Consider the following 25807-nt stretch of genomic DNA (forward strand, 5'->3'; position numbering starts at 1 on the left):
TCGTATAAAGTACTTGAAAGGCACTTCATAAAAGCGTTATATACATCTGTAATGACATTGCACCTGTCACTTCCTACCGCACGCATGTTGTCCCGTCCCGTCGTTCATGAATCATTAAAATCGTTTCATTGAGTTATTAATCATTAAATGTATTACGGTATATACTAGAATGAAGGAAGTAGACGAGTTAACTTGTTTAGATTTTAACAGATAAACTAATACGATTTGTAAGTAAATAATATTTATGCTAAAGCAAACTTCATACTGATATTTTTTGTAGAAGGTTCTAAAATGGGACTTTTAAGTTACTACTGGCTCGTAAACTGGCTTCTTTTGGGACTGTGTTAAGCGGTATTTTATTAAAAAGGTCATAGGAATTTGAAAAAAAAACAGAAAAGCTGTATGTACTCTACCACCAACAATAAACGGTACACTACATAATATTGAGTGGAAATCGCGTTTGGCATACCATATATTTACTCTACTATGTCGCAAGCATTCATGCGTTGCTATTGCACTGGCATTTGGAGCCTGATTTCTAGACTACAATCGATTCCGGGAAATCGATTTTCATATTTACATTATTCGCTTTATAATCAAGTTACTTCAACAGCTGCTTTATGATTTTAATTGAATCAATCGCTCAAGCAGCGGAGTAATTAACTTAGTATAGGGTTTTAACATTAGCATTTTTAAAATAACGTTTGTTTTATATGTCAATGTCAATGTCATTTTGATTTTTAACAATTTTAAAGGCGAAAAAAAAGTGTTTTACAGTAGTAGATACTAAGAAATCTAACATTAAATCAAAAAGTATTCATGTTTATCAGAATTTAAATTTGTAGATAATATCACCAAGAAACCGGATCTTCGAAGTAACATTATAGATGTTAAAGATGTCACAGAGTCCTATCTGAAGCGAATCATAAAATATAGTGTAATTCATATTTTATCTAGTCTTAATGATGATTAGTCATTATCGTTTTTATGACAATTCAAGGTTCTTTTTCGTGATTACCCAAAATGTATTTTATTTATTATTGATATGACATCTGATAGCAATTATCTTACACTAATTACATATAAATAATTATGTGCCAAAGTGTTTCAATACTATACAAACTTTCTTAACTTCACACTATTAACCGCAGACTAAAGCATGCAAAATGGCGGAACAGCATATAATTATTAAAATGTGATAAATGAAATCGTTTCATATTATTTTGAATGCTAAATAATATTCAATACAATTTATCGATTGAAACATTCTAAAATAATATAAATAGGTTAACACAACATACAAATATAGTTCTTTACATAATTAATATCTGCTTATCTAGTAGCAAATGCACTATCATATAAATGATCCTCATTTGTTATCTTTCGGGAAAACCTAATTACATTATATTATCACAGATATCTCCGGAAATACCTTAATACTTCCGTTTTATATTTCTTGGGATAGCCAAAATCAGTTGCATAATAGTAAATAGTAGAAATGATGTATGCCGTATCAAAAGATAGAAGATTTGTTTTTTGTTTGTTTTCTGTAATAACTACATTATGTACAAAAATACAAATGTATAAAAATAATATTAATTTATAGCAATCTTATCAATAAATTGTGTTCACACTTAAAATAAATTAGAAATTTGTGTTTTTGATGTCGATAAAGAAGATGTGCGTAGTAATAACTAATAATCTTTTCTTCTAGTGTACTAGTGAGTGATAGTTAAAAATATTTACTAACAAGATTTTAAAAATGCTTAAGTAAATCGTTTTACATAATTAAGATAGATCTTGCTACGGTTGAAGACCCGTCCGCGTTGTATGGTTTCCCTCATTCCTACATGAGTACAATGTTTTCTGAGTTAAACCCACGGAGTTAAATAAGGTATTGAAGGAATTGTAATAGCAAAACCTATTAAAAGCCTGAATAACAGAAATGAAATGTGCAAATCAAAAAAACAGTGCCCTCAAACTTCTATATCCGTGATTATTTGTTTTTCTAATTTTTTAGTAGGTGTTCTGTATCGATCTCCTACCCTCCTATGTAGTGTGTACTGAACCGTAGGTTTTTGAGTGTAACATGCCGTTGAGGTCCCCATAGAATGCGACAGCGACTCCGGAGCCTCTGTAACTCGGCTTTGTAGGAACTAATCGAGGTGGTTTTGGTGGGTATTGCTCACCCAGTCTCTGAATAGCAGATATTTTTGTATGGGTGGAGTCCCACATACCCCTGCAACCTTTGAGGGTAGGGGATGCTCAAATGAAAAAAAAGGCATTCTGTGTCACGTTTTTTGGGTATCTTTGACGAAATCATAGTGGTAAAAATGATCACAAAACGTTTTAACTACACTATGCGTCCGAAATTATTTACAATGATGGTTACTACGCGCTACTATGATTACGAGCTTCAACTATAAAAACTAAGTGGACTTGTTTTTTTTAATTAAAATCTGGACTACTATATATTAATCACACGGTTCGAGATGACTACGAAATACATTCTAATTTACATAGATTATATTTAAACAAATTAAATTGGGACTATGAAATGAATCATGGTTTTCGAAAAACAAATGCACGAGTAAATAGCAGTAAAAAATTGAATTTGGAATTCCTAACCAAAGAGGTTATATTTGAGGTCAAAGTTGCCAGACCCACAAAACGTCAACTTCATACCTATAAATATCACATATTTTTATATGATTAAGCAATGAGAAGGAAGTGATACCGAGGGATATTCAGTGTCGTATGACTTCTAATCACTCTTAATTTCAGCTAAATACCGTACTATAAGACACACATAGGCTTTATTTAATATATTCTGAGATTGCATCAAAATGCAGACCTTGTATTCTAAGCTGGATTTACAACAATATAATGAATTGGTGTACTTTACACATACTGTTTATATTTATTGGGTTTAATTAAATCTATATTAATAATGCCGAAATGTGTATAACAACGTCGTGGATCGATGAACGTCTGTTATTTTTATATAAAGTATTTGTAAATGGGCGGATGTTTACAAATTTGGAAACCTAAAAAAGATATGGATTATTTAAATCACTAATATGAATAGTCTTCATCGTCATCATTGGGTATACAAGTGTACAGCCTTATGTTTCGGGGTTTTCGACTTCTTCCACCAACGCAGCCTCGGTCTACCGGCCACCAGGTTGTGAGTTCAGTAAGGGGTTCTGACGTCCGCCATGGCGCACATGTCCCAACCACTTGAGTCTGTTACATTTTATGAAGTGGACGATGGTGGTGTCGTCTAGGATGTTTGGCCCAAACAAAAATTCTTCGACGAATAATTCGTTCAATAATAAAAAAAGGAAACTCCTTATTGCTCAGGGCCCAGGCTTTAGAACCATAAGTAAGCACTGATCGCAGCATGATTCGTATTCTTATTGTGAAGACGCGATCGGAAATATTTACTAAATCCAATTAGTGTAACTATGTATGCATAGTGCATGACTTCAAAAAATGTGAACATGTTTTAACATTTTAATGTATTTGTTATACGAGGAGGCAAAAATATATTTTTGTCATTACGGATCTATCTACACATGACACTTGAGATTGAGAGATGACGCGGTTAAATGGAAAATCTTTTTGTGATCATTATTTATGATGAGAAGTGGATATTTTGAAGTTTGAACCCCTATATGAGTAAAATTAGGAAATTGAAAATGGGTTACTATAAATAAATAATATAACATTATCTTCAAAATGAAATATAAATAATAATAATCCAGTAGCGGTAGTATGGAGTAAAAATAACCCTTAAGGGTTAATTTTACTAGACGAGTAGGTGATCAGCAGATCACGATTTCAGCTATCCCGGTTTAAATAATTAATATTACAAAGCACTTTTAGAATTTAAATAATTTTAAATGAATGTGACCTTCCAACACAAGTGTACACAACTGTTATCAAACTAGTTCTCTAGTATTTTCCATATTCGATATTAACAAAAAATGCAATAAAATTCAGAATTCACCTTGGTAAGTAAGTTCGTTTCGCATTTAAAGCGAATTTATGTGAAAATTTTTATGGAAACGTATCGAAGCGATCACAAGGCTGTGCTGATAAGCCACACGTGGAATGTAAGTAATTTATACTATGTTTGTTGCGTAACTACAATAATTAGACATAGAAATTTTCTTGGTTTTTTCTTCTTAATTATTTCCACTAGCTACGGAAAATTTAAACAAATAACATTCTATTAAAAAAACTAATTTGCTTACTTTTAGGTCTGTTTTCAGCCTTCTATGCCTAACACACGCCGTCGACATTTAGGTTCAAAGCATGCCGGTTTACTAACGACGGTTTCACCGTGCGGTCATAGAAAAAAATACATATTGCTCTACAGACCGCACGACTTCGTGCTGCTGATAAATATTCTTATGAACGTATATATGACCCGATTCTTCCATTCCATCAATAGTAATATATAGATTTGTTATGAGACTTAACCCACAGGTAAATGGTTTTAATTTGTTTAGCTGTATAAATCGTTTAAAAATGATTAAAATTTTAAATGGAATTTATACACGCATTCGAACTACGTGAATAAAGATTATGCATTTATAATATTATGCACAAAAATGATCAAAAGTATGAAGTAGAATTAGACTCTTGCGCAGAGAAACGTATGCTTTCTACGTCTTCTTATTTAAATTTGTGCTAGAAACTAGAAACGATTCTATGGTCAATATTCTTAACATGGTACAAGGTTAGAAATCAAATGAAATCCAGGCTTTAATGCTAGCCAGGCTAAACATACAAGACATTGTTTATACAGTTAATATTTAACAACTAATAGGTCCAACTCAAATTTTAAAGTAACCAACAGATTGATGACTTGTTAGTGGTAGTAATTGATAACGCCCCGTTGTTAAAATTTAATACGTTAGTTAAATAAATAAAATAAAGTAAATGTATTTAGTCATTAGAAGTATGCATTATGTGGTAGATTTTCGAACCCTTTTAATAAAAAAATACGTGTGTCAGGGTTCCGAGCCCTGCTAACAAACTTAATACTCCTAATTCCAGAACAAAGTTAATTCTTTTTTTAGTTGTTATATAAAAATGTTTCATAAGCAGTGTTGGGATAGTTAGGGCTTCAGCGGACGACTCTCATCTCTGAGGTCGTAGGTTCGATCCCCGGCTGTGCACAATTGGACTTTTTTTATGTGCGAATTTAACATTCGCTCGAACGTTGAAAGAAAACATCGTGAGGAAACCGGCTTGCTTTAGACCCAAAAAGTCGACAGCGTGCGTCAGGCACAGAAGACTGATCATCTAATTGCCTATTAGATTAAAAAAATGTTCATGTAACAGATACAGAAATCTGAAGCCCAGACCAAAAAGGATGCAGCGCCATTGCTTTATTTATAAAAAAAATGTTACATGATTCCTTTGAAAGTCCACGAGGTAATCGGACATAGCTCTATTGCAAGTATCAGACCGGCTTTTTTCCTTCTTTTTTAGTCTCTCTGAATCTTAAATCTATACAAGGTCATAAAGCCAATACATAAGATAATATGTTATACGTATAACAGGTGCGAGTGCAATAGCATGCTATCATACTTTTACTTGTTACAAAGTTGTCTAGAGCCGGAATTCTCGATATGATTATGCTCGTGTGCTGACTGTTAGAAAGTAGCTCTACCAAAAGCGTTTATATACACTAACTTCATAATTACATTAGCCAATCTCTGTTAAACCTCCTTTTAATTTATTTTATTAAGTATCATTTCATTGGGCATTTTATTGGTGAAAATGTACACATAAGTAAGCGTGCTAGTAATAAAAATGTATGTACCTAGTATATATGTTTTCTAAAATATGATAGATGTTACGTAGCTACCAATAGGAAGAGGAAGATATAGAGAGTTCAAGAAACGGATATTAATTGTGTAAAGAAAAGGAACTTATTCGAAATAGCTACTTAATTTAGAAGGCATTAAGAACAACTCTAGCTTATGTCATAAGGAAAATAGAAGACAATATATTATTGTTCTAAGTTATGGAAGGAAAAACACACGATTTCATTGCATTTTTTCCACGTATTTTAAGAATAATTTAAAAAAATAAATTAAAATTACCTACTTTTTATCACACACCGTCTGGCAAGTCAAGGTAAGAGGCAGGTACGCACTCCATGTATGAGCTTCCAATAGTGCAATGTCCGATTACCTCGTGGACTTTCAAAGGGATCATATAACATTTGTATTTCTATTCAGCGTGAGAACGCCGCATCAAAACCACCATGGGCGGATCCAATAGGACTTAATTACCAAAACAAAACAGATTTTGTCAGTAGATATTTCCAATTCTGTATGAAAACTACCCAGATCAGTGATAATGAATTATCAGCGTTATCAAAAATTCTTCTTCTCAATTTAGGTTACGAACTACTATTTCAATTTACTTTTACTATTTGATATACTATTTCAAAGGCTTTGTAACATTCATTTCAATATTTTTTTACAAACAAAGAAAATACAAATTTTCTAAACTATTGTAGAACATTATAGAGAATTAGTATTCGAAAATCACAGCCCACATCCGCGATTAAATTAAATATTAATATTGTCATTTATTACGAATGGGACTAGGTGGGGCCTCATTTTTTATTCATTGACCTTCAAGTTGTCTAAATCACCTTTAGTTCTTTTTATCCAAAGGTCATGGGTCGCGATTATCAGAGGACATGAGAGAAAATAACTTCACCGCAATGGTTGTGTAATCTGTTGACAAGTAACTAATTGTTGTTATATCATCTTAATTAGTGTATTATTTGTAAATATATTAAGATGTATCTCTAAGAGTTGGTAGAATGTACAAAATTGTGTTTAAAAAATTAATATTGTATGGCCAATTAAAAGTTAAAAGTATATTTGAATTAACTTAAAATGGTTTACTACGACAAGTCGACCTTAAATTAAAGAATTGAAGAGGAAAGTCAAATTTAAAATAACTTTTACCTAAGATATTGATAACATTCTTATTGTAAATGTCTCGTATTATTAGTTAACTGATTTATCTGGCAGTTTCTATGTTATGAAATGTGATAGAAATCTTCTCAGATTTAATGAAAGTTTCATAACTTCGTATTTATATTTATAAATACAACAGCGTTGAAATAACGATAAGTCCAATTTAAGTCTTTGCCATCAAATATTTAGCTTCAGAGTTCAAAAATAATTGTACGACAAAATGTCAAATTACATAAACTAAAGTATTCATAGCGTTACACAATAGTATAAAATTCCATTATAAAATTTTCAATCTCTACAAGTAATAAGGACTGCGGTATCGCAGCCAGGTACGAAAGACAATTTTTCAATTAAATTGTCGGTGACAATACGTAACTAGCTGTACTAGTAGTAGTAGTAGTAGCTAATGTAATTTAACCTTAGGCTATACTTTGTAATTAATTAATATTAATAATTTTCGTCTGTAGCATCAACATCTTTAGGGTGTAATGGTCTCAATGCAGAAGCAATAATTTTTCATCAATGTCACTATACATAATGTCACTTAAACTACATGCTAGAACCCATTGGTTTTTTTATATTTATAGACAAGTAGGATGAGAAGATCAAGGTTCTTTTCTAGTGCCAGACTCATGTCGCTTAAGTAATTGCGTAAGTGAATCTGTACATTGCCGGGTTTTGAACGCAGGATCAACTCTTAGGCAGGCTTAAACTCGCTTCAGCCCCCAGGCCATCATTACTGGAACATACTATTTATATACATTTATTCATTTTAGCTATGCTTCATAGCTTTAACATGATCCTGATAAGTAAATGTCAGATGTTGATTTTATGAGTACAGAATAACAAAATTTCGATAAGACCACTTTATACAAATGTAAGGCGCCTCAAAAACAGTTAAAGTAACCCAAATAGGTATGCAATGTGTCATTAGCCGTGTCGAGAAAAATGTGCCGCTAGACAGTGCTAATGAAGAATGACAATTATTTAAAGTCTCTGTGAATTCGTGGCGTCGGTGAGAGGAATGTAAAGTAGCAACAGTGCCCCACGCCTTTCACGTGAAACGAAACGAGAGCCGGGGTTGCAACGCTTAAAAAAGAAACTTGCTCTGGATACATTATTCATTATTTGTATAATTTCTAAATGTCAGTTGATATGTTGACTTTGATTTAAAGTCATTAATCTTGAAAGGTCAAATACTTGTTTTTGGAATATTAATTACGGAAAATGACGGTTAAGTAGATTGAATAGAAAAATGATGGCTGCCCTTAATCTTTCGGTGCGCAACCATGGTTTTATTACCCTGGGAAATCTGTCTTGACATTTGATAGAGGTCACTCTGACTTTGGTAAAAAATGTTTATTAACTTCTTACTGTATGAAGCGGAATATAAATGATTCCAATGTTTTTAAGATATTTCGTAACAGTAGGTAGTATCAAAGTGTAATTTTGGATATCGTAGTTGTATTAAGATAAAACAGGAGATAAATGTGTGTAAGATTGTGCAGTACTTTGTTGCGAAGAACAGTTCTTCATGTTTCAACAAAATAGATTTCATTGCTTTTTGATTTTGTTTGCAGATGGAAGAGATTAATAATTGATGAAGCATTACTAGCTCTGAAATACCGAAATATTATTTAGTATTTGTTCTCACTATACTTTAGCACGCACACATGATGCAAATGTTACTTTGCTAGAATTTGATTAAAGGTAATTTTAAAATATACAGACTATAAATTTCATACGTTAAAATAATGTTTAAATTACATATTATATCCCGTTCGGCAACAATGTCCCATTGCACTTGTATCAACACATTTGTTTTTGAAACTACACCAATACATCGTGAATGACGCAATGGACGATTATACATACATATTTATTACTTATGTAATATTCTCATTGTTAAATAAAACAAACAAAATCGTGATATGTAGTGTCATTCTCATTGATTTAAAAGGTTAAATGAAAACGTTTTGGTTTTAGGTTATAATTACATAATATACCTACTGAACATAAATACTGTTATAGATAAAATAATTGGATTTAAATTTAGAATCTGTGGTTGACATGTATTGTTTGTAAAAATAGCGGGCTAACTCGCTTGTCCATGGGGTTGTGATTGTTAACTATGAAATTCATTAGAAAAAATATTGGTCGGAGCAGGAAAAATTATGCTTGTATTATATATGTATATTGTATTTTCTCATATTGATGCCGATCTATGTTAAATATGTGATATTATAATGAAGTGAATCAATCCAAAAGAGCAGTGAAAACGTTTATATGTAGCGCATGTTTCAATTGATATATATTCTGTCAGAAATAAATAAACTATATATTGTTCATTCTTTTATTTAAAACTCTTATTAAATCTAGATCAATATATATATTCGACCATAAGATAGCTTCGTTTTGTTTTCATTCTTGTTTCATAATTCTAAAATTTAAATTTTAACATTTGTACTCATTACTGTCATGTCATATATGATCGTTAATCCTTTGAAACAAAGAGGGATTCGAAAAGAAATATAATTAGCATTATTGCAATCCAATATGAGAATGCTTCAGTTATGTTACGATAACTATAGGAAATACTTAATATACCGGAAAAAGCCAGCTAAATATTAAGTGTTATTACATATTTCGCTTAGCTAATCATTCTTTACGTGTCCGTATGAGCTTAATCAGTTTTGACGATTGTAATAAAAGTTCCATATCTTGACCAAAGCTATAGATCTTCGGATATTCGAATAATTATAGTATATGAATAAGAATTTTCAAGCTTATATTTTTTATATTATAAGCTTATAAAGGATTAAATGTCCATGGTATGTTTGCCCTATCTTCTACTTTAGAGATAATTTATTAATTACAGTTTTATGTATCCACTAATAGCATTTTCGAGAATCAATTAATGAAATTATCATTACGATAAAACACAATGGGAATTGCCACAAAAGTAAAAATTCGAATTGCAAATATTTTATTTTTTATTTTCACGTATTTAAACAAATTTAAAAAATTATTCGTAACAATAACAGGAATCCGAAATAAGTTGATTAGATAGGCTTTATGCTTCACTTGTAAACTAGTTATAAACTAAGACGTGGGTTTATTTTTCATATAATATCCAGTTAGCGTCGCACCACGACACTCTACACTCCCCCAGGAGCGGAATCAATTTACTCAGCAAATTGAACGTCAAAGGCTTGTGAATTTACTATATAGTTTACATGTCAATAAATTTAATAAATCCAAGAGATCTTGGTTCAACGCACGGTCGTCGCACCACGGTGTACCGTTTGAGATCATGTTATATGACCAAATAAAAAAACACTATACTAGTAAGAAACTCACTTCGCAAAACTTACTACTTCATTTCGCTGGGTTATACCAGTGACGTCAGGCATAACCAAGAACCGGTTACAGGTGCTCCCTAACAGCAGACTCAATGACCTCTTCCCCAAAATTTTGGACATAGTAAACAAATCTTTGACATATACTACTGAAACATTGTATGTGCAAGTACAAAAACAAAAGTTTGTGAAAGTTTTGTCTAACATTTCAAAGTACAAACATTCATCTAAAACCGATGATATATAAATTTGACAAATCTATATACAAACTTAATACCGGTTAAAAATTTAAATATGCTCGTTAAACTCGCGTACACGAAACTATTAATTTGCCGGCATCGAACTCATATCCAGCCAGGCATTTTAAGGCCTTGTTGAATCCTAGTTTATATTTAACAATTCCTCTGTATGCAGAGCACTTAAAACCACATTCTTATGGGAAGATCAAATTAACTTAAGCCAGTTTTAAGGGCGGATGGGTAACCGGTTGGTACTCCTATGATTCAATATTCTGTTTGATTGATAGCACCAGAAAGTTCAGTGAAAAGGATTACCTTATGTATGATTTCTATAATAGAAATAGCTGTATAAGAACTAACTTGTTTAACGGCTAGAAACTGTATATTTTCATATCTCGATTGCTGAAATATATATTGTATATATAATTTGCGTTAAAGAAGTTTTATTTAAAACAATTAGAATTATATCTGAAAGAGAAGTTGTACAAGTTGTTGCGTGTTTCATTGATATTTTTAAGTTGGTCATTGTTTTGATAGGAATCTCACAGCTCCTCTGGGTATACGTTATGTGCGCCTTACACAGCTTCAACAATGTAGTTCACGTTACGTCTTCAATTAAATTAATCTTAAGAAACATGAGTTTGTTCCAGAACATGGCCTTACTAGTTTCGTATATATTTAACATTTATTTAAAGACGTCGTTTGAATAAATTACAAATCAACCTGTTACCTTATATATACCTACATATTATGTTTTATACCACTATAATAAAATCTAATTTCAATAGTGATATTGCACGTGTTATTTTTTTACGATCAAAGTCGGGATGATAAGATATGGTGATAGGTAGATATCATTTAAGTTATCTAACAGCAACATAGAAATAAATAATAATAAAATAAATAAATGTGATCGCGGCTTCGATTGCGATAGTAGTCCTATGTCATAAGCATTCCTTTTAAATATCCACCTTACTTTCAGGAATTAAACGTACCATGGTATAATTTGTGACTTAAAGTTTGAAACTGTACAATTGAGTTAACTTTAGACCTACCACTGCGCTTTGATATCTAATTACAGTTTTCCTGTCACATTAACTTTACATTTAAATCAAGTTTATCACTGTTGTTTTCAAATGTGGGTAGGGCACGAGAACCGTTTTCTATAGTAGTTTGTATGTTACAATATGAATGTACTTATGGAATGTTGATAAACAATTTATAACACTCACAATCGTTGAGTAATAAAACCAACAACTTATAAGCAAATTATCTACTTGCAAGTCAAGTGTATTTCGTAATAAATAACAATATATACCCGGTCACTGTATAAATAATCGGGACTAATTATATTTTATTAGTAAATTTGAAACTGTTATGAAGGGTAATAAGGGCCAGTTTTACTGGAAATTTTAGTCTCTCAGCAGCATCTCATCTCACGTGTTACCATCTTAGATAAGAAGGTTGTACTCACCGGGTCGATGTCCGCGTCCCAGACATCCTTTAGGTCGTTGGAGATATCGAAGTAGCAACTCTCCATGTCGGGGCCAGGTTTCAAGCGGCCGACTTGCACTTCACAAACTTCCACAAGCAGTTCGGTCGTTTCTCGAGGGAAACTCAGAAAGTATTAAACTTCACTGTATCACTTGTTTACGTTTCACTGTTGGCCATTTGTTGCTTGTTTGTGAGAATAATTTTCACTTATCGCGAGCGTATGTTTGAGTGGCGCAGACACGTTATCTCGACCGCGGTTGACGAGCGAATGGGCCGCGGGCTGCCGCTCCCCGCGTTCATTCATAACGGGGGTAAAAACTATATAACGTAGGACTCGGGGATGCCCGATTGTATGAAAATATTTGCTTTAACCTGTTGATTCATACGCATTCATTTTTGTATCTGATGCTTTAGGAGTTAATTATTCAAAATGTAGGTCTTTGGTTTCAAATTCCTTGCAAGGAAGATTGTTGCTACTAAATAAATATTTTACGAATTACTTATTATTTACAATAGGTTTTGAAACGTAAGTGAAGAAAAAATAAATTCTGATTCGATAAATGAATTTAAAAAATGTTACAGGATCTCTTGATTTATGCTTTTTTTAAGTTTCTCATATAATGAACATTTTATTTACATCACAAATATAATATATTTTTTGTACATACATATGCATTATGACTGCTAAGAGCACTATGGTAAATAAAACGAAACACAAATATATGGGAATTATTTATTACTAAAGTACAATATATATGTCTATACAAACATGATTAAGGTATGTTTTATTAAAAATTGCACTTATCTATATACTTATCGTAAATATAATACAAATTATTATCAATAATAAACCCTAAAAATGATTTACAGTCCATGGTTATTTTATATGATAAAATATTATCGATTATGTGAATACAAATTCATTTTGGGTAACTAAATTTACAATTTAACGATGACTATCCATGTTCTATTTTTTTAAATTATTTTATCTAAAACAACAGCCAATTGCTATAACTATATTTGCAGCATATTTGTAAGAGAATATCTTTATATGTATAAAAATAATTCGAGTCAAAATAAATTAGTTTATTATCTAATAGCGACTCCATACAGGCATTACTTAGCACGAACTACAGATCAAAATCAATATGATAGAAGAGACTTAGTCCCCACACACTATGAGCTTGTTTCGCTGACTTCAAGTAGGGGTATGTTAAAATTCAAAATGTATCGACTCTGAATCTTCCCCTATAGGTCCATAGAGTCCGCCCACATGAACTCGCCGTTACTAGAACTGACAGATAGTATAAGAAATTATTTATTATTCGCTTATACATCCTTGTAAAGGTTGGTATATATTTTCAAACAACATTCGCGTACTATTCCTTAAAAGGCCCCCAGCAACGCTTTTGATTTGCCTCTTTTTGATTAAAAATATCTGGGTTTGTAGATTGTGTTGTGCTATATAAGACGTGTTATATCATGTAATGGCTAACGTTACTAGCAGCGATGCAATTTGGGGGATTTCCCCCAAATTTAGGATCCACTACTAGACATATTTAGATAATCAAGATGTCAAGGGTTATTTAGAGCGAACATTTATTTTAGGAGGTACTTCAAGAACTGTTGTGAAATAAAGCTCGAAACCGAGTGCACAAACTTTAGAGGTTTTGATTTAGGGGTATTTGAATTGGTCCTAGGGGAAACATTCTGTAGGAGTTCACTTGTTGCGGCCAGTACGGGTGTGATCGATGCCGCGTGTCGACGCATTGAATAGAAAATATCCAATTTCCAGCAAATACAAGCAGTAACTTTAACACACTATATACTTCACGAGTGTCTGTGGAAGCGCTGTTACATAAAAATAGGCCATGGAGCCATTACAAAATCTATTTAGGACCAATCCGTTTAGGCGGCACAGAGAACAGCGAGGGTACGTGCGATTGTAAAGCCGATACGCCACCATGAAGAATACACACCCTGGGCACTTTGCATTTCACCAAGTACTCGCTGAACTGTAATAATAATATTCGATGAAATGAATGAAAATTGACTGTCACATAGACGACAGAGCCGGTATTGAGGAATCTAGCCACTGAGTAAAGAATGTTTCAATTATATTCATGGCTATTGAGATGTCAAAAATAATTTAATTTTCTTATCTGTGTTTTTTGTTAATATTTTCTTACTGGCAATTTTTTGCTGACTTTCAAAAATTTCTGAATTGGAATAGAATAAAGAACTTTAATTATAAAGGCGGATATAAATGTCCGTTAAAACAATATTTTCTGTTGGAGCTAGAAATTTCTTAAAAAATTATAAGGGTCTTACCAATTGAGCAGTCTCATCTTCCGCTGAGGCAACGATGACAGTTTTCTTCTGAGCGATGATGTTATTAAGCACTTTGGACGGATGCAAGCCTAGTGCCCTGAGCTCATGCTGCCCCAAGTGAACTCCACTGTAGGGCACGTTGATACTGCCCTCTATGCAACTCTTCTCGTAACTATAAAATACTTAATATATATAACAATTGCTGATAATTTCTCTCGCTAAAACTCGACACTGATTTAGCTAATTTTGATCTTGAAATATTCTTGGTTCAAAAGGTGAGAAATATGTATAATATATAATAAAAGAACTAAAAAACAATGTAATTTTTCAATACAATTAGTTTCTAGCTTCGAAGCCTTTAATGTTTTTTTTCTTTTTTATATTTAAAAAATGTCACTTGAATGTCAAATATTTTTTTGGTTCGTTCAGAAATTTGTCTGTTTCATAGATATTGTACAGAAATATATGTCAGTGACACGAAATTAATCATTCCACTAACTAACCAGAACTTATTTCACCAATATATATATGAGAGGTGAATCATTATGAACGCACAGCCGAAAATATAGATGGAGTAATTCAAAAAATATATATATTTGAATATATACTTACAGTAAATTCGATCTTATATCCACTACGCAGCATTTCTCTTGACAGGTGAGCGAAAAGAAATCCGTCAAACTGATTCGTGGACAAATTTCTGCTAACAATACCTCCATAGGTACTTCTACAACGTCCTAGAATTAAAAATTATGATAGTAAAATCTCTCAATGTCAAACATCAATATGAATAATATTGTTCTAAGGAGATGGGCCATTTTATTTCAGGCCCCTAAAAACCAGCTTATCTCTTGTAGCTGTTAGCTCAAACAGAGTGGTTTCCATTAGAAAGTAGTGTTACAAAATTTGTTTAATTTTTAATTTAGTTCATTAATCTAGGCACTTAATCAAATGAGGTATCAATGGCTTCATGGGAGATAATTTCTAACAAAACTAAACTCTTTCTAGTAAAATATATGCAATTGGTTGCTATGGCAATCATAGCTATAATACTATTTTAACCGTAAATGACAGTCGCTATTAAAAGTAATTAGTAATTAAAATACCCATAAATAATGCATTCACTCAGTCTGTCATCTAATCTAATAAAATATATTAACCGCTGATATTATTAATCTGGTTTCCTCGTAGTCCTGTAAAGTTCAATGCCGTAATTAAGATTACTATACTAATTAAGTCTGAACCACTGAGTCGAGACTTCGTGCTAAGTGTGACTCCCGTAAGTCTGTATAGTTTTAGTTTGCCAAATCCAAACCAAATCATATACATAGCGATTGTTATTAGAACCTTTTAAGCCAGTGTGCTTTGCAGTTTCCACATATTTTTGAGTCAAATTTAATCTTGACAATAGTTATATACACAATATATAATACAGCAATTATTATTTTATATGCGACGATATAAGTAAGAATGGGCAAGTCGTTTTAGGTCATGCTGAACACGCAAACTTTTTTTGCACACTGTACTAAATATATAGTTAACAATTTGTGCATCTTTCACAATAAGTCATCTTTCGATAATATTAATAAGATTTAGAGCTTCGCAACAAAAATTAATTTAAATTATTTATATTCATAAATTTTATCAGTATTTGGCCTTGCCATTTTAATGCAACACACATACACATTTTATTGCTTCCATAGAACATAGAATCTTGATAAATGCAAATATCAATTTTAAAAATATATAATTTATGTTTTATCGAAACTTGACACTTCCTCTAATACTACAAAATAATTAACATAATAATTTATATTATCGTCTAAAATATATCAAAATTCATTAAATCTAATCAAGTTGATAAGTTCTAAATTGTAAACATTTTGGGACAAATGCTAAATTACTAACATAAGTATTTTTAATTAGACATCATGTTTGGATTATTTATTATTTTATAATTACTTGAATTTTTTTTCATACATTTGCCAAACAGGTTTTCAACATAAAAAAAATAATTAAATAAAAAAACTTTTTTTATATAAATTATAGATTGATATTCAATATAGCAATTACCCACTTACCATAGGATCCTTGATTTCTGGTTCATTAGTAAATCTTCTATAGCTGATACTGCGCGGAGTGTTTCGACTCATTTCGATTGATACCTACAAAATTATAATATTATAGATGAAAATATAAACTCATTTATAACATATATTTGCTAAAAAAAATCTATTGATATTGATAAGTGAAGTGGTCAGCGAAAAAAAAAGTGTGGTCGTCAATTTTTTTAATATTCAGTTTAATCATACCTCTAGTTGGTATGAACGCAAATACGAAACTTTTTAAGTTAATAAATAAAGCTAATTCAAATTGCGATGTTTTTTGAGTAGATTTTCATTTAGGAAAAAAAAATGACGCTTTGCAATTAGCATCAATCGTCCTTTTTCCTTTTTGATTAGAAAATAATTTCGAGAAAAAAATCAACTCCAAATCCGGAGGTTTTTCAAAAATTTTGACCAATTTTCTTTCATTTTTTTTATTCCAATACCTTAAAAAGTATATGTTGAGTATAATAAGTTTCATAGTAACATATCTTGAAAAATAAACATAAAAACATTATTTTTTTCGAATTTACGTTTATACCCGTTATTCATTAACCCGAATTCTGGACCAATATTTTTCGCTGTTCGTGTCATATGAAATGACACTACTGTTAAAGCGAAATTAATAAAACATAACCAGTCAGTCAAAAATCGTATCTTAATTGAAAAGCCATTCAGACTGATTTTACCCTTGTCAAATTTGCATACAATTTAATGGTGCATTTCAAATTAATGTGTCAGACAATATATCCAATAATAATAAAACGCAAGATTCGCGATAGCATTTCTAAAAACGTAGCATTATTTTACAGTAGGCACTAGCCACAAGGTCCACCTGCTTGGTTTTATATTACAATCAAACCCAGTGCAATATTTTCCAGTATAAGAGACATTTAGCGCATACGGTAGCAGTATTCAGTACTGGGTGAGGATATAAGACTCTAGGAGTGGACTTTTAATAAATAGTAAGGGTACATTATTCGTGTGGAAATGTATTCCACACGAATAATGTCCAAAACCCAAGTCCCATCTATAATGGACTCTTACGCACATAATCATTACAATTCAAATTACGTTTAACGAATGCAAATACAAGTTTACGAGGCGAAAACTGAATAAATAGACTCGCTGTCTATTTGGTTCATTGACTTCTAACTCTTGGAGAATTGACTGATTTGGCCATAGTGTAATGACCTGTTGTCATCACACTATAGCCAGTAATAAATTTGCGCAACAAAAACTTAAGCGAGTAAAATAATGATAGAATATCGTTTCTACCTCTATAGTAGGTATATATAGATTTCGTTTGTTTATGTTATAGAAACACGCCTTCTGTCAAAAAGACACTGTCAAACTTTATATGATAACTGACGGTTCGAGACTAGTTTTTTCTAAGTGAAATAATATTTAAATTCACTCTATTGGAAACATATAGAAAAATAATCAAGAAGAAAATGGTGACAAGCTTATGGTGGGATGTAAAATTTCGACCTTATTAAGTTTTTGTTAAATGATTGACTTTCAAGGAGAAAGCAATAATTTTTTTTGTTACAATTCAAAGTCAAATTACAAACCCGGTTCCTGTATAGACATATATTCATAATATCTATTTGACACAAAAGTATTTTTCACTATCGAATAAGTACATTGTCGGTCTTTGAAACGTAAACTTATCACGATATTTGATAAACATTTTAATTGTGTTTCAAACTAACAGTATATCCATGATAAAGGTTTAAAAGAAACTTGTAAACTGATATGTATAATTAGAACTTAAAAATTTACATGAATAATATATAATAAAATAAATAATAAAGTAACAACATACACATCTTTCAAACAACGCGCTACAACTGTAAGCCTATTTCTGCATATTTTTATTTTATAGTTTTTGTATAGATATAAGTAGATGAGGGGCCGTTAGTAATACGAAAGCACTATAGTGGGGAGAGTCTTTGATTTTCTTATTTGGTGATTTTGTCATCAGTAATTATTTACTTTTTTACGCATATTTTACACATTGTCTATGCTTGAAAACGAAATGCATTTTCGATGATTCCTACAAAATTAATACGTTTGTGTACTATTATTTTTGACACCCATATAAATATTATTTTTTTATAATTTTTCTCTTGGCTTACAGACTATATTTATCCAAGGTAAAGTAATAAAGAAACTATTATGTCACTATATCTAATTCGGTATTCTATTTGTAAAGACCTTTAATAAATAAAAATAAAACCACAAATAAATGCTACATCGTTTTATATTCTGTGCTCTGCTCCACCCGCATTAATTCGGTCTAAGCACAATTGTCTATAACCTAAAGTTTATCTCAGTTAATATATATAAAACTGTAGCACATCACTTTGCTTTATTGTCAATAGTTGCCGCATTGTACGCAATTAAAAAAAAATTGCTTATTTTTCACAAATTGTGTTACATTATCGTAATTTTATACAAAACTCTCAGAATCAGGGATTTTTTTTTTATCCGTCCTGTATTTTTGGAGCCCATTATGAAATGCAATTAACTTATTTTTTCCTTCTCAACACACTCGTCCGAATTTGTTCACGTTACTATGAGAAAAGATTTAATTATGAATCAACCAAAACCAACCTTAACACACTCCCCAATATCTATTTCAGGAAGATCCGAGAAAAGCAAAATGCATTCGTTAAATCCTGAATCGAGAAGTGTGTCCCTCAATTGGCGTAATATCCCAAGACCCATAAATAGTGGCAGTTGTGGACCTTCCACTAACAAAGCGTCCCATAGGTGCACGATCTTGTGTAGGGGAAAAACGTCTGTGGGAAAATGGAATGTTAAGATATAATATTTCTGCAACACATTAGTGACGGGGAATTTATTGCCAGTTCTCGCCCGTCTACATCCTTCCAAGGATTCCAAGAAAAATTCTGAGGCGACAATTTTTTATAGAACAGGATCCAACGAGTTTTGTTACGATAGCAATTTTTTTTTCAGGGCATAGTGCTTTTACAATTCAATTTTTTATGGCGTTACACAACATTGACAAAATGAGTGCTGATTATATCGTCAAAGAGGATGTAAGAAAAATGAATATCGATTAAAACAAATGCTTCGATCGGAGTTATTATATTAATTACTGATTAAATGCATATACTATAATTACAGTCGCTAATTGTTAGTGGTTAGTTAATTAATCTTGAAAATCCATGTTTTTCACTTTGCCAGTTAGTTATATGTCGGAATACCAACAAAAACATTATATATACGCGTCAGAAAAACAAACAAATAATATTGTATATCATAAAGCATTTTTAGTTAATTATACCAATTCGTAATCTATATTCATAGTGAAGACAGGACAACGTCTGTCGGGTCCGCTAGTCTATAATAGATAATACGATTTATGAACACACCTTACGCAGTGTTGGAGGTCCTCCTGAGACCTGGATACATTGGAATGGAATGGAATTTACTATGAAGTTTATTATGAAAGCCTAGGGAATCCCGACACAAGTATTTTTGAAGTGAAACTGCTTTATCGGCGTTGGTAAAAAACACCGCGGTTGATTCGAAGAGATTCGAAGCAATTAATAACCAAAATATATAATAACGATAACAATGATAGTAATAAATCTATTACAATTCATGAACTTCTGTAATAATCTTAGTAGTAATAAGGTAAAATGAAAAAATTGTATTATTTGTATTCATGTCTATGATAATGTCTTTCGTTAAACTTTATCTAATTTAACCAATTTCTGTAACGTTGCATATAATAGATTATTTTTCGAAAAATAAGGTCATAAAAAAGTTTCACTTCTTATGTGTGTACACGCACACATTTTTTTAAATACTGTTGTTATCAATAAACGTACCTTCGATATAAACCAACACGCCTGAATCAAACCAAATAATTACCGAATAATTTTTTAAAGTGTTTTACTGTTTAAGTTGAAGAAATTGTTGTATACTTACGTGAAAACATAGTTAAGAACCACGGAATAGCGAAAAGCTCTGGCACAAAGTTAATATCGTGTAAATGTGCAGCCAATTCTGGTTCATGAAACGTCGTAATTTGCCAAAATTTCGCTAAATATTCCTTTATAACAGCACTATTGTCCTTCAGAAAGAATTTATGTAAAAACTTCGGAACAAATGCCGACAGACAGGCGAACGCACGGGCTGCAAGAGTTTTTTTTTAATTTTGTATCAATTTGTTTATTATAGTTTACAAATAATAATAATCTCTGCTCAAGTACTGTTATAGCATTATTGTCATTAGTATTTAATAAATAACATTAATAAAGTATTAACCTAAAAATCTAAACTAGATGAGTTCTTTTTATTTCAAGTTAATTTAATTTAAAAAATTTAGTACACCACAAAAGCAAAACAATATTCCATTATTCATAAATAACTATATTTTGACTTAAGGCCTTGGGCATTTTTATATATTCTTGACATTTGACTTGAAAACAGAAAATTGTCTCTGACCAAGAACAAGACAAGAAGTTATGTAAAATTATAAATTATTCTGAAACTATTATAAATTTTTTTTTTTATTTTATTAAATTTTACAATTAAATTCCATTAACGTTTATTTAAATTGTTTAACCATTACCCTCATTGCAAAAGTTCAAGTATAAGAATGGTGCGGTCAGCGAGTCCAATCCTTGCCAATAAACGTATTGCGGGTTGGTTAACAACCAGGCCTTTAACAAACGCTTTAAGGTTCTATGACCGGCGCGACCACATAACAACCAGCAGTACTGATGACAGCGGGGTATGTCAACATCAATCTGTATAAAATATCAATAATACATAACACAGACGCATTTTTATTTAATAGACATATTTACCTACTCTGGGCCTTCTGATAATAAATAATAATAACACATTATTTACATCACAATAGCATAGAAAAATAATAAAATAAAATAAATGAGGACAAAGGTTGTAAATGGGCAGTCTTACTGATAAAGGCAGTATCTTCCAGGCGACCAAAACATAAATAATCTAAACATTAACAATTCAATATAAAAATACATGTTCATACAACAAAGTGTAAATAGCGGGTGTTCTAAATAATTATTTCGCCGGGAATGGAACCTGCAAAATTCTACAAAAACTTTTTAGTGCGATTATTATTTATTTATTAAATGAGGCGAGTATTACAGTTTCTATCTCTGTAAATTAAAACCACAAAAAAATCTACGAAAATAATTACCAATAATTATACCTGTCTGTCAGTAGGTGTAGGTGTCTCCTTATCAATCCTTTCATACTGATCTTCAATATCTCCAAAAACACCCAATAACGCGGCCCATACATCGCCCCGGACCAATGGAGGTATGTCGACTTCAGCTTGGGCCCTTATATATTGAGATGTGTATGGGTAGCCCTATAGTAAATATATGTACCATCCTATTTTAGAAGTTCGTATTAATCTTCAAAGGATATTAACAAGTTTCAAGATAATATGGTATTGAAAGACGCTATAGAAAAAATATTTTTTAAGATTATTTCTAATAGTAATATGTATATTAAATATGGCAGGATATAAAAAAAAACATTTTGAACAAAAAATAATACAGCTTGGTAGGTACAAAGATTCAACTTACAATCAAACCTTTTTTCCAGTAACTCTTTAAAATTAAAAAAAAAATGTTATATATATTCTTATACCCCATTATATATTATTGTATGTACCCCCATATGTCTCAGTCATAAACTAAATAAGTTAAATACTTACATGAAGAAGCCTTTGAAACCAAAGTAGTCTATAAAACTGATATTCAGTATCTCTCTCCCGAATAATCTTTGGTAATGATACAGTGTCACATTCTTTCCGTTTCTCATGCATTAGAGGGTAGAAATCATGAGGTGATATATGTGCTAAGCGATTCTTTAATATCTGTAAACTATATTTGGCTATCCGTCTGTCAAATACAGCATTCTTTTTGCCACCTATAGTGCAGCCGTCTAGAAGTATAGCACTGAAAACATTATTTTACAGTTGAAGTTTATGAACTCTTATTCAACAAACAAAATAGAATTACCCTAATAATAGGTGATGGGGCTTCTGTGGGTATAAGAAATTTGGTTTTTACACTATTCATTACTTCACTGTAGTATCAAATGCGCACAGCATTGTATTATAAATCAAGTAAATGAAATCTTATATTTAGTTAAAAGATGATCCATTAGATTCATTATATTACATATAATTCCGAATGCAGGCACATTAAGGATTTAGAAGAAACAAAAAAAATACTTACATTGGCATAGCCAAAATCGGTGGACTATTCTTGATTAAACCATTTCGTTTTAGCTCTGAAATGATGTCACCACCAGCCAATTGCCACCAGTGGTAAAGATATTGTAACTTACATCCTAATAAACCTCTTGGTACTTTAAGATCTATAGGTTTTTGATTGTTAATCATCTTTAAAACTTCAGAAATCTCAGAAAATGTAGATCGTTCACTTGGATATATTGTAAGGCATTTCTCTATGATATCTCTAATATTTTCTGGTAGTGCCTGTAAAATATTGAGAAATTATAAAATAACTGAATATGTATTTTATAATTTTTGTACATTGCAACATAAATATGCTATTAAATTTCCTAATCTTATGCACTTTCACATTTTTTAATTTACTTTGCAATGCCAATATATAAGAATTTGATGCCTTCATAGACAGTGTAACATAAAATTAAAAATATGATATTTTACTGCAACCCTTTTGTGGTCCTGTAAGTCACCATTGTTTACTATTAAAGAATATGTAAGTCTTGTAAGTAGGAATGTCTTGTCTTGTAGTAAGGATATGTATGTCTTAGCTTTAAAAAATATCTTAGTTTCACTGTAAAGTAATCTTAAACATAATTTTCATTTTAATTGGCCAGAAAGTGTTTGCTATTCTCAGTTAGTAAATAATGAACAGCTTCACCTTATAAGAATCATAGCAATCATGTTCTCTAGCAATCCTTTCTGCAGGGTTATTGGCGTGCACAAGTGTAAGTATTCTTCTTAATATTGGACCAGGCTTCAAAGTATTCCATAATTTACCAATGCACAGCTCCAACAGAATTATACCAAAACTCCATATATCTGCTGATGGTCCAGCACCATTCAATATGGTTTCGGGGCTTAGGTAGCGTGGAAGTCTGAAAATGTAAATGATACTTTATTTTGTTTCTATTTTGATTAAAATTTTCAAACAAAAGATTAAATTAAATAGTTTAACTTTTAAAAACTTAAACATTCATAATTTTCAGTTTAAACTTAAGGAAATCAGACGTGATTCACAAACCTTTTTCTTTAATTTAATATACTATGAATTATTATCTAAAAATTTACCCCAGAGGAAATGGTACTTCTTTGCCTCCATCAGTCATATAGTACATTCCATAATTGTACAATTTTACTCTACCACAACTATCTATTAAAATATTATCATCAGAGAGTGCCCTATGAGTTATTCCTTGCTGATGGAGATAACACATAGCATTAGCTATTTGAACTCCTATACTTATAATTTCCTGAATTGAAAATTTTGATGTATGTTCTGCTAATGATTTTCCTATTACTTCAGCAACCACAATTATTCTTTCTGAAATAAGAACATTAATTGAATATTCAGTATGAAGGTCTCAAAAACAATTAATATATATTTTAATTAATTGGTGCTACTGCATGAGGTTTATTAATAATTTTTATTTACAGGATCATGTGTCTGTCTTGTGCCTGGGACTAGTTGACTTTGTGAAAGACTTGGTGCTTTGCACCACAATATTTTGCTTCCTATAGTAAAGGGAACCATTATTATGTAATGCACATATAGAATGAAAAATATAATATCTTCAAAAATAGCAATAATCTTGCTACAATGTTGCTATATATGTTTTAAATGGATAGACAAGTGTAAATAGAATAGTTTGTCGATTGAAAACTAACACACACCATGTTTTCCTCGGATTATATCCAGATACGTGCATAGGTTTCTGTGTTCTATAGTTAATAACCGCTGAGCTCGACCCAATATTGTTACAGAACTCGGTGTAAGCGGTAATCCATTACTACCACAAGTTTCGCCTGGGTGGTTCCTTGCGAAGTAGGTGCAGGATGCAAACTTATTGTCCTCTTCCTCATCCATTCTTATTTGTTATAGAAGACGAAGTTAACTCTAGTGGTCAAGTAAGCAGCTCTTGTAGTTTGCTATTATATTTGGGGGAGGTGAGAATTGTCCTCGTAGACAAATAAAAATGGTTTCAACTACTATTAAAAGTTACCTCATATAAATACAACAGTAATTTATTATCTTTAATTACATCAATAAGAATATGGATTACCACAAGACTAGAAATAAATATTTATATATGTCGGTCTTTATTTTCAAACATAACAAAATACTTTAAAAAGGTATAACATTATCTATTGCACGGCAACAGTATATTAATAATAATTATTATAAGAACGGAGAGAAGAAACTCCACACAAATTTATTTAAACCACGCCCTCTTAATTTAAGCCCCTAAACTAAATCGAAATTTAAATAGGTGTCCGTACAAGTTACAATAATGGTCCAGCTTTAATCGAATAAATTCTTATATTATATTATTTTCACTAATTAATAAGCTATTTTTCTATGTTTTATGAACCGAAAGTCGCTAGTTACATATTTTGACAACGATTGGCGCTTTTAATTACAGTTCTATGTGATTTATTTGTACAACTCTCTGTGAATTTATTTATAGACGCTTTAATTTTTAAAAGAAAATTATAAAAAAAAATATATGATTTACATCATTAAGACCAATTGTTAGTCAAATAAGTATTGATTAATTTAGACAGTTTACTGATCACACACAGACAAATTTGTGGATCATAGAAACTGTATGAATCATATTAACAGCAGACTTAAGTGAAGATAACTTATCATTTAAATAAATTTAAGACTTACGGTAAACGTAAATTGCGAAAGCTAAAGGTTTTTAACGATTATTGAATTTACACTTATGCTTGAGACCAGGTTGCTCCAGTTACACAGAATTATGCTATATAATAAAAATAATAATTTCTTTTCATATTTCACGCAGGTGCTAAGTTGATTTCTGCGTGTAGTACATTCGTCAGGCTGTCTCTTTCCTTGCAATAAGTGCAAGTACGATAATAATATTGTACATTACTATCGTACGCAGATTATATGATAATTTTCACTATGCTGCAAAATTTTATGATAGCATTGTATTCTAGATTGAAAACATAT

General features: G+C 31.2%; 2 protein-coding genes and 1 long non-coding RNA gene across 3 annotated transcripts in view; 1 reads left to right on the plus strand and 2 right to left on the minus strand.

The window, feature by feature from the left end:
- The window catches only part of LOC123710749 (cyclic AMP response element-binding protein A), a 74294-nt gene extending 61915 nt beyond the window's left edge, over nucleotides 1-12379 (minus strand). The window contains exon 1 of the mRNA XM_045662901.1: nucleotides 12089-12379. Coding sequence (XP_045518857.1) covers nucleotides 12089-12154 — 66 coding nt within the window. The 5' untranslated portion in view covers nucleotides 12155-12379. The remainder of the gene's footprint in view (nucleotides 1-12088) is intronic.
- On the plus strand, nucleotides 4086-9330 carry LOC123710750. Its single transcript, XR_006753860.1, has 3 exons — nucleotides 4086-4118; nucleotides 6705-6777; nucleotides 8597-9330. It is a non-coding gene; the product is annotated as an uncharacterized LOC123710750 (long non-coding RNA).
- A 459-nt stretch (nucleotides 12380-12838) lies between the features above and the next one.
- LOC123711098 (TBC domain-containing protein kinase-like protein) lies at nucleotides 12839-24965 on the minus strand. Its single transcript, XM_045663511.1, has 13 exons — nucleotides 24502-24965; nucleotides 23899-24151; nucleotides 23489-23705; nucleotides 22814-23076; nucleotides 22288-22531; nucleotides 21775-21936; nucleotides 21157-21334; nucleotides 20511-20717; nucleotides 19164-19351; nucleotides 16521-16604; nucleotides 15052-15176; nucleotides 14440-14611; nucleotides 12839-14123 (listed from the first exon to the last, which is right to left on the minus strand). The coding sequence occupies exons 1-13, from the start codon at nucleotides 24692-24694 to the stop codon at nucleotides 13998-14000; spliced, it is 2412 nt and encodes an 803-aa protein (XP_045519467.1). The 5' UTR covers nucleotides 24695-24965; the 3' UTR covers nucleotides 12839-13997.
- Between the last annotated feature and the right edge of the window lie 842 nt (nucleotides 24966-25807).

The sequence above is a fragment of the Pieris brassicae genome, chromosome 6 (genome assembly GCF_905147105.1).
Source record: "Pieris brassicae chromosome 6, ilPieBrab1.1, whole genome shotgun sequence".
NCBI classification, from domain to species: Eukaryota; Metazoa; Arthropoda; class Insecta; order Lepidoptera; family Pieridae; genus Pieris; species Pieris brassicae.

Bases quoted from the DNA above. Each gene is read 5' to 3' on its own strand.
- LOC123711098 (XM_045663511.1), bottom strand. From the start codon at position 24,694: ATGGATGAGGAAGAGGACAATAAGTTTGCATCCTGCACCTACTTCGCA. The intron at 23,077-23,488 runs GTGAAGCTGTTC...AATATTTTACAG, and splicing joins ATTGCTATGATTCTTATAAG to GCACTACCAGAAAATATTAG. The intron at 19,352-20,510 runs GTAAGTATACAA...ATTTTCCCACAG, and splicing joins GTTCTTAACTATGTTTTCAC to ACGTTTTTCCCCTACACAAG.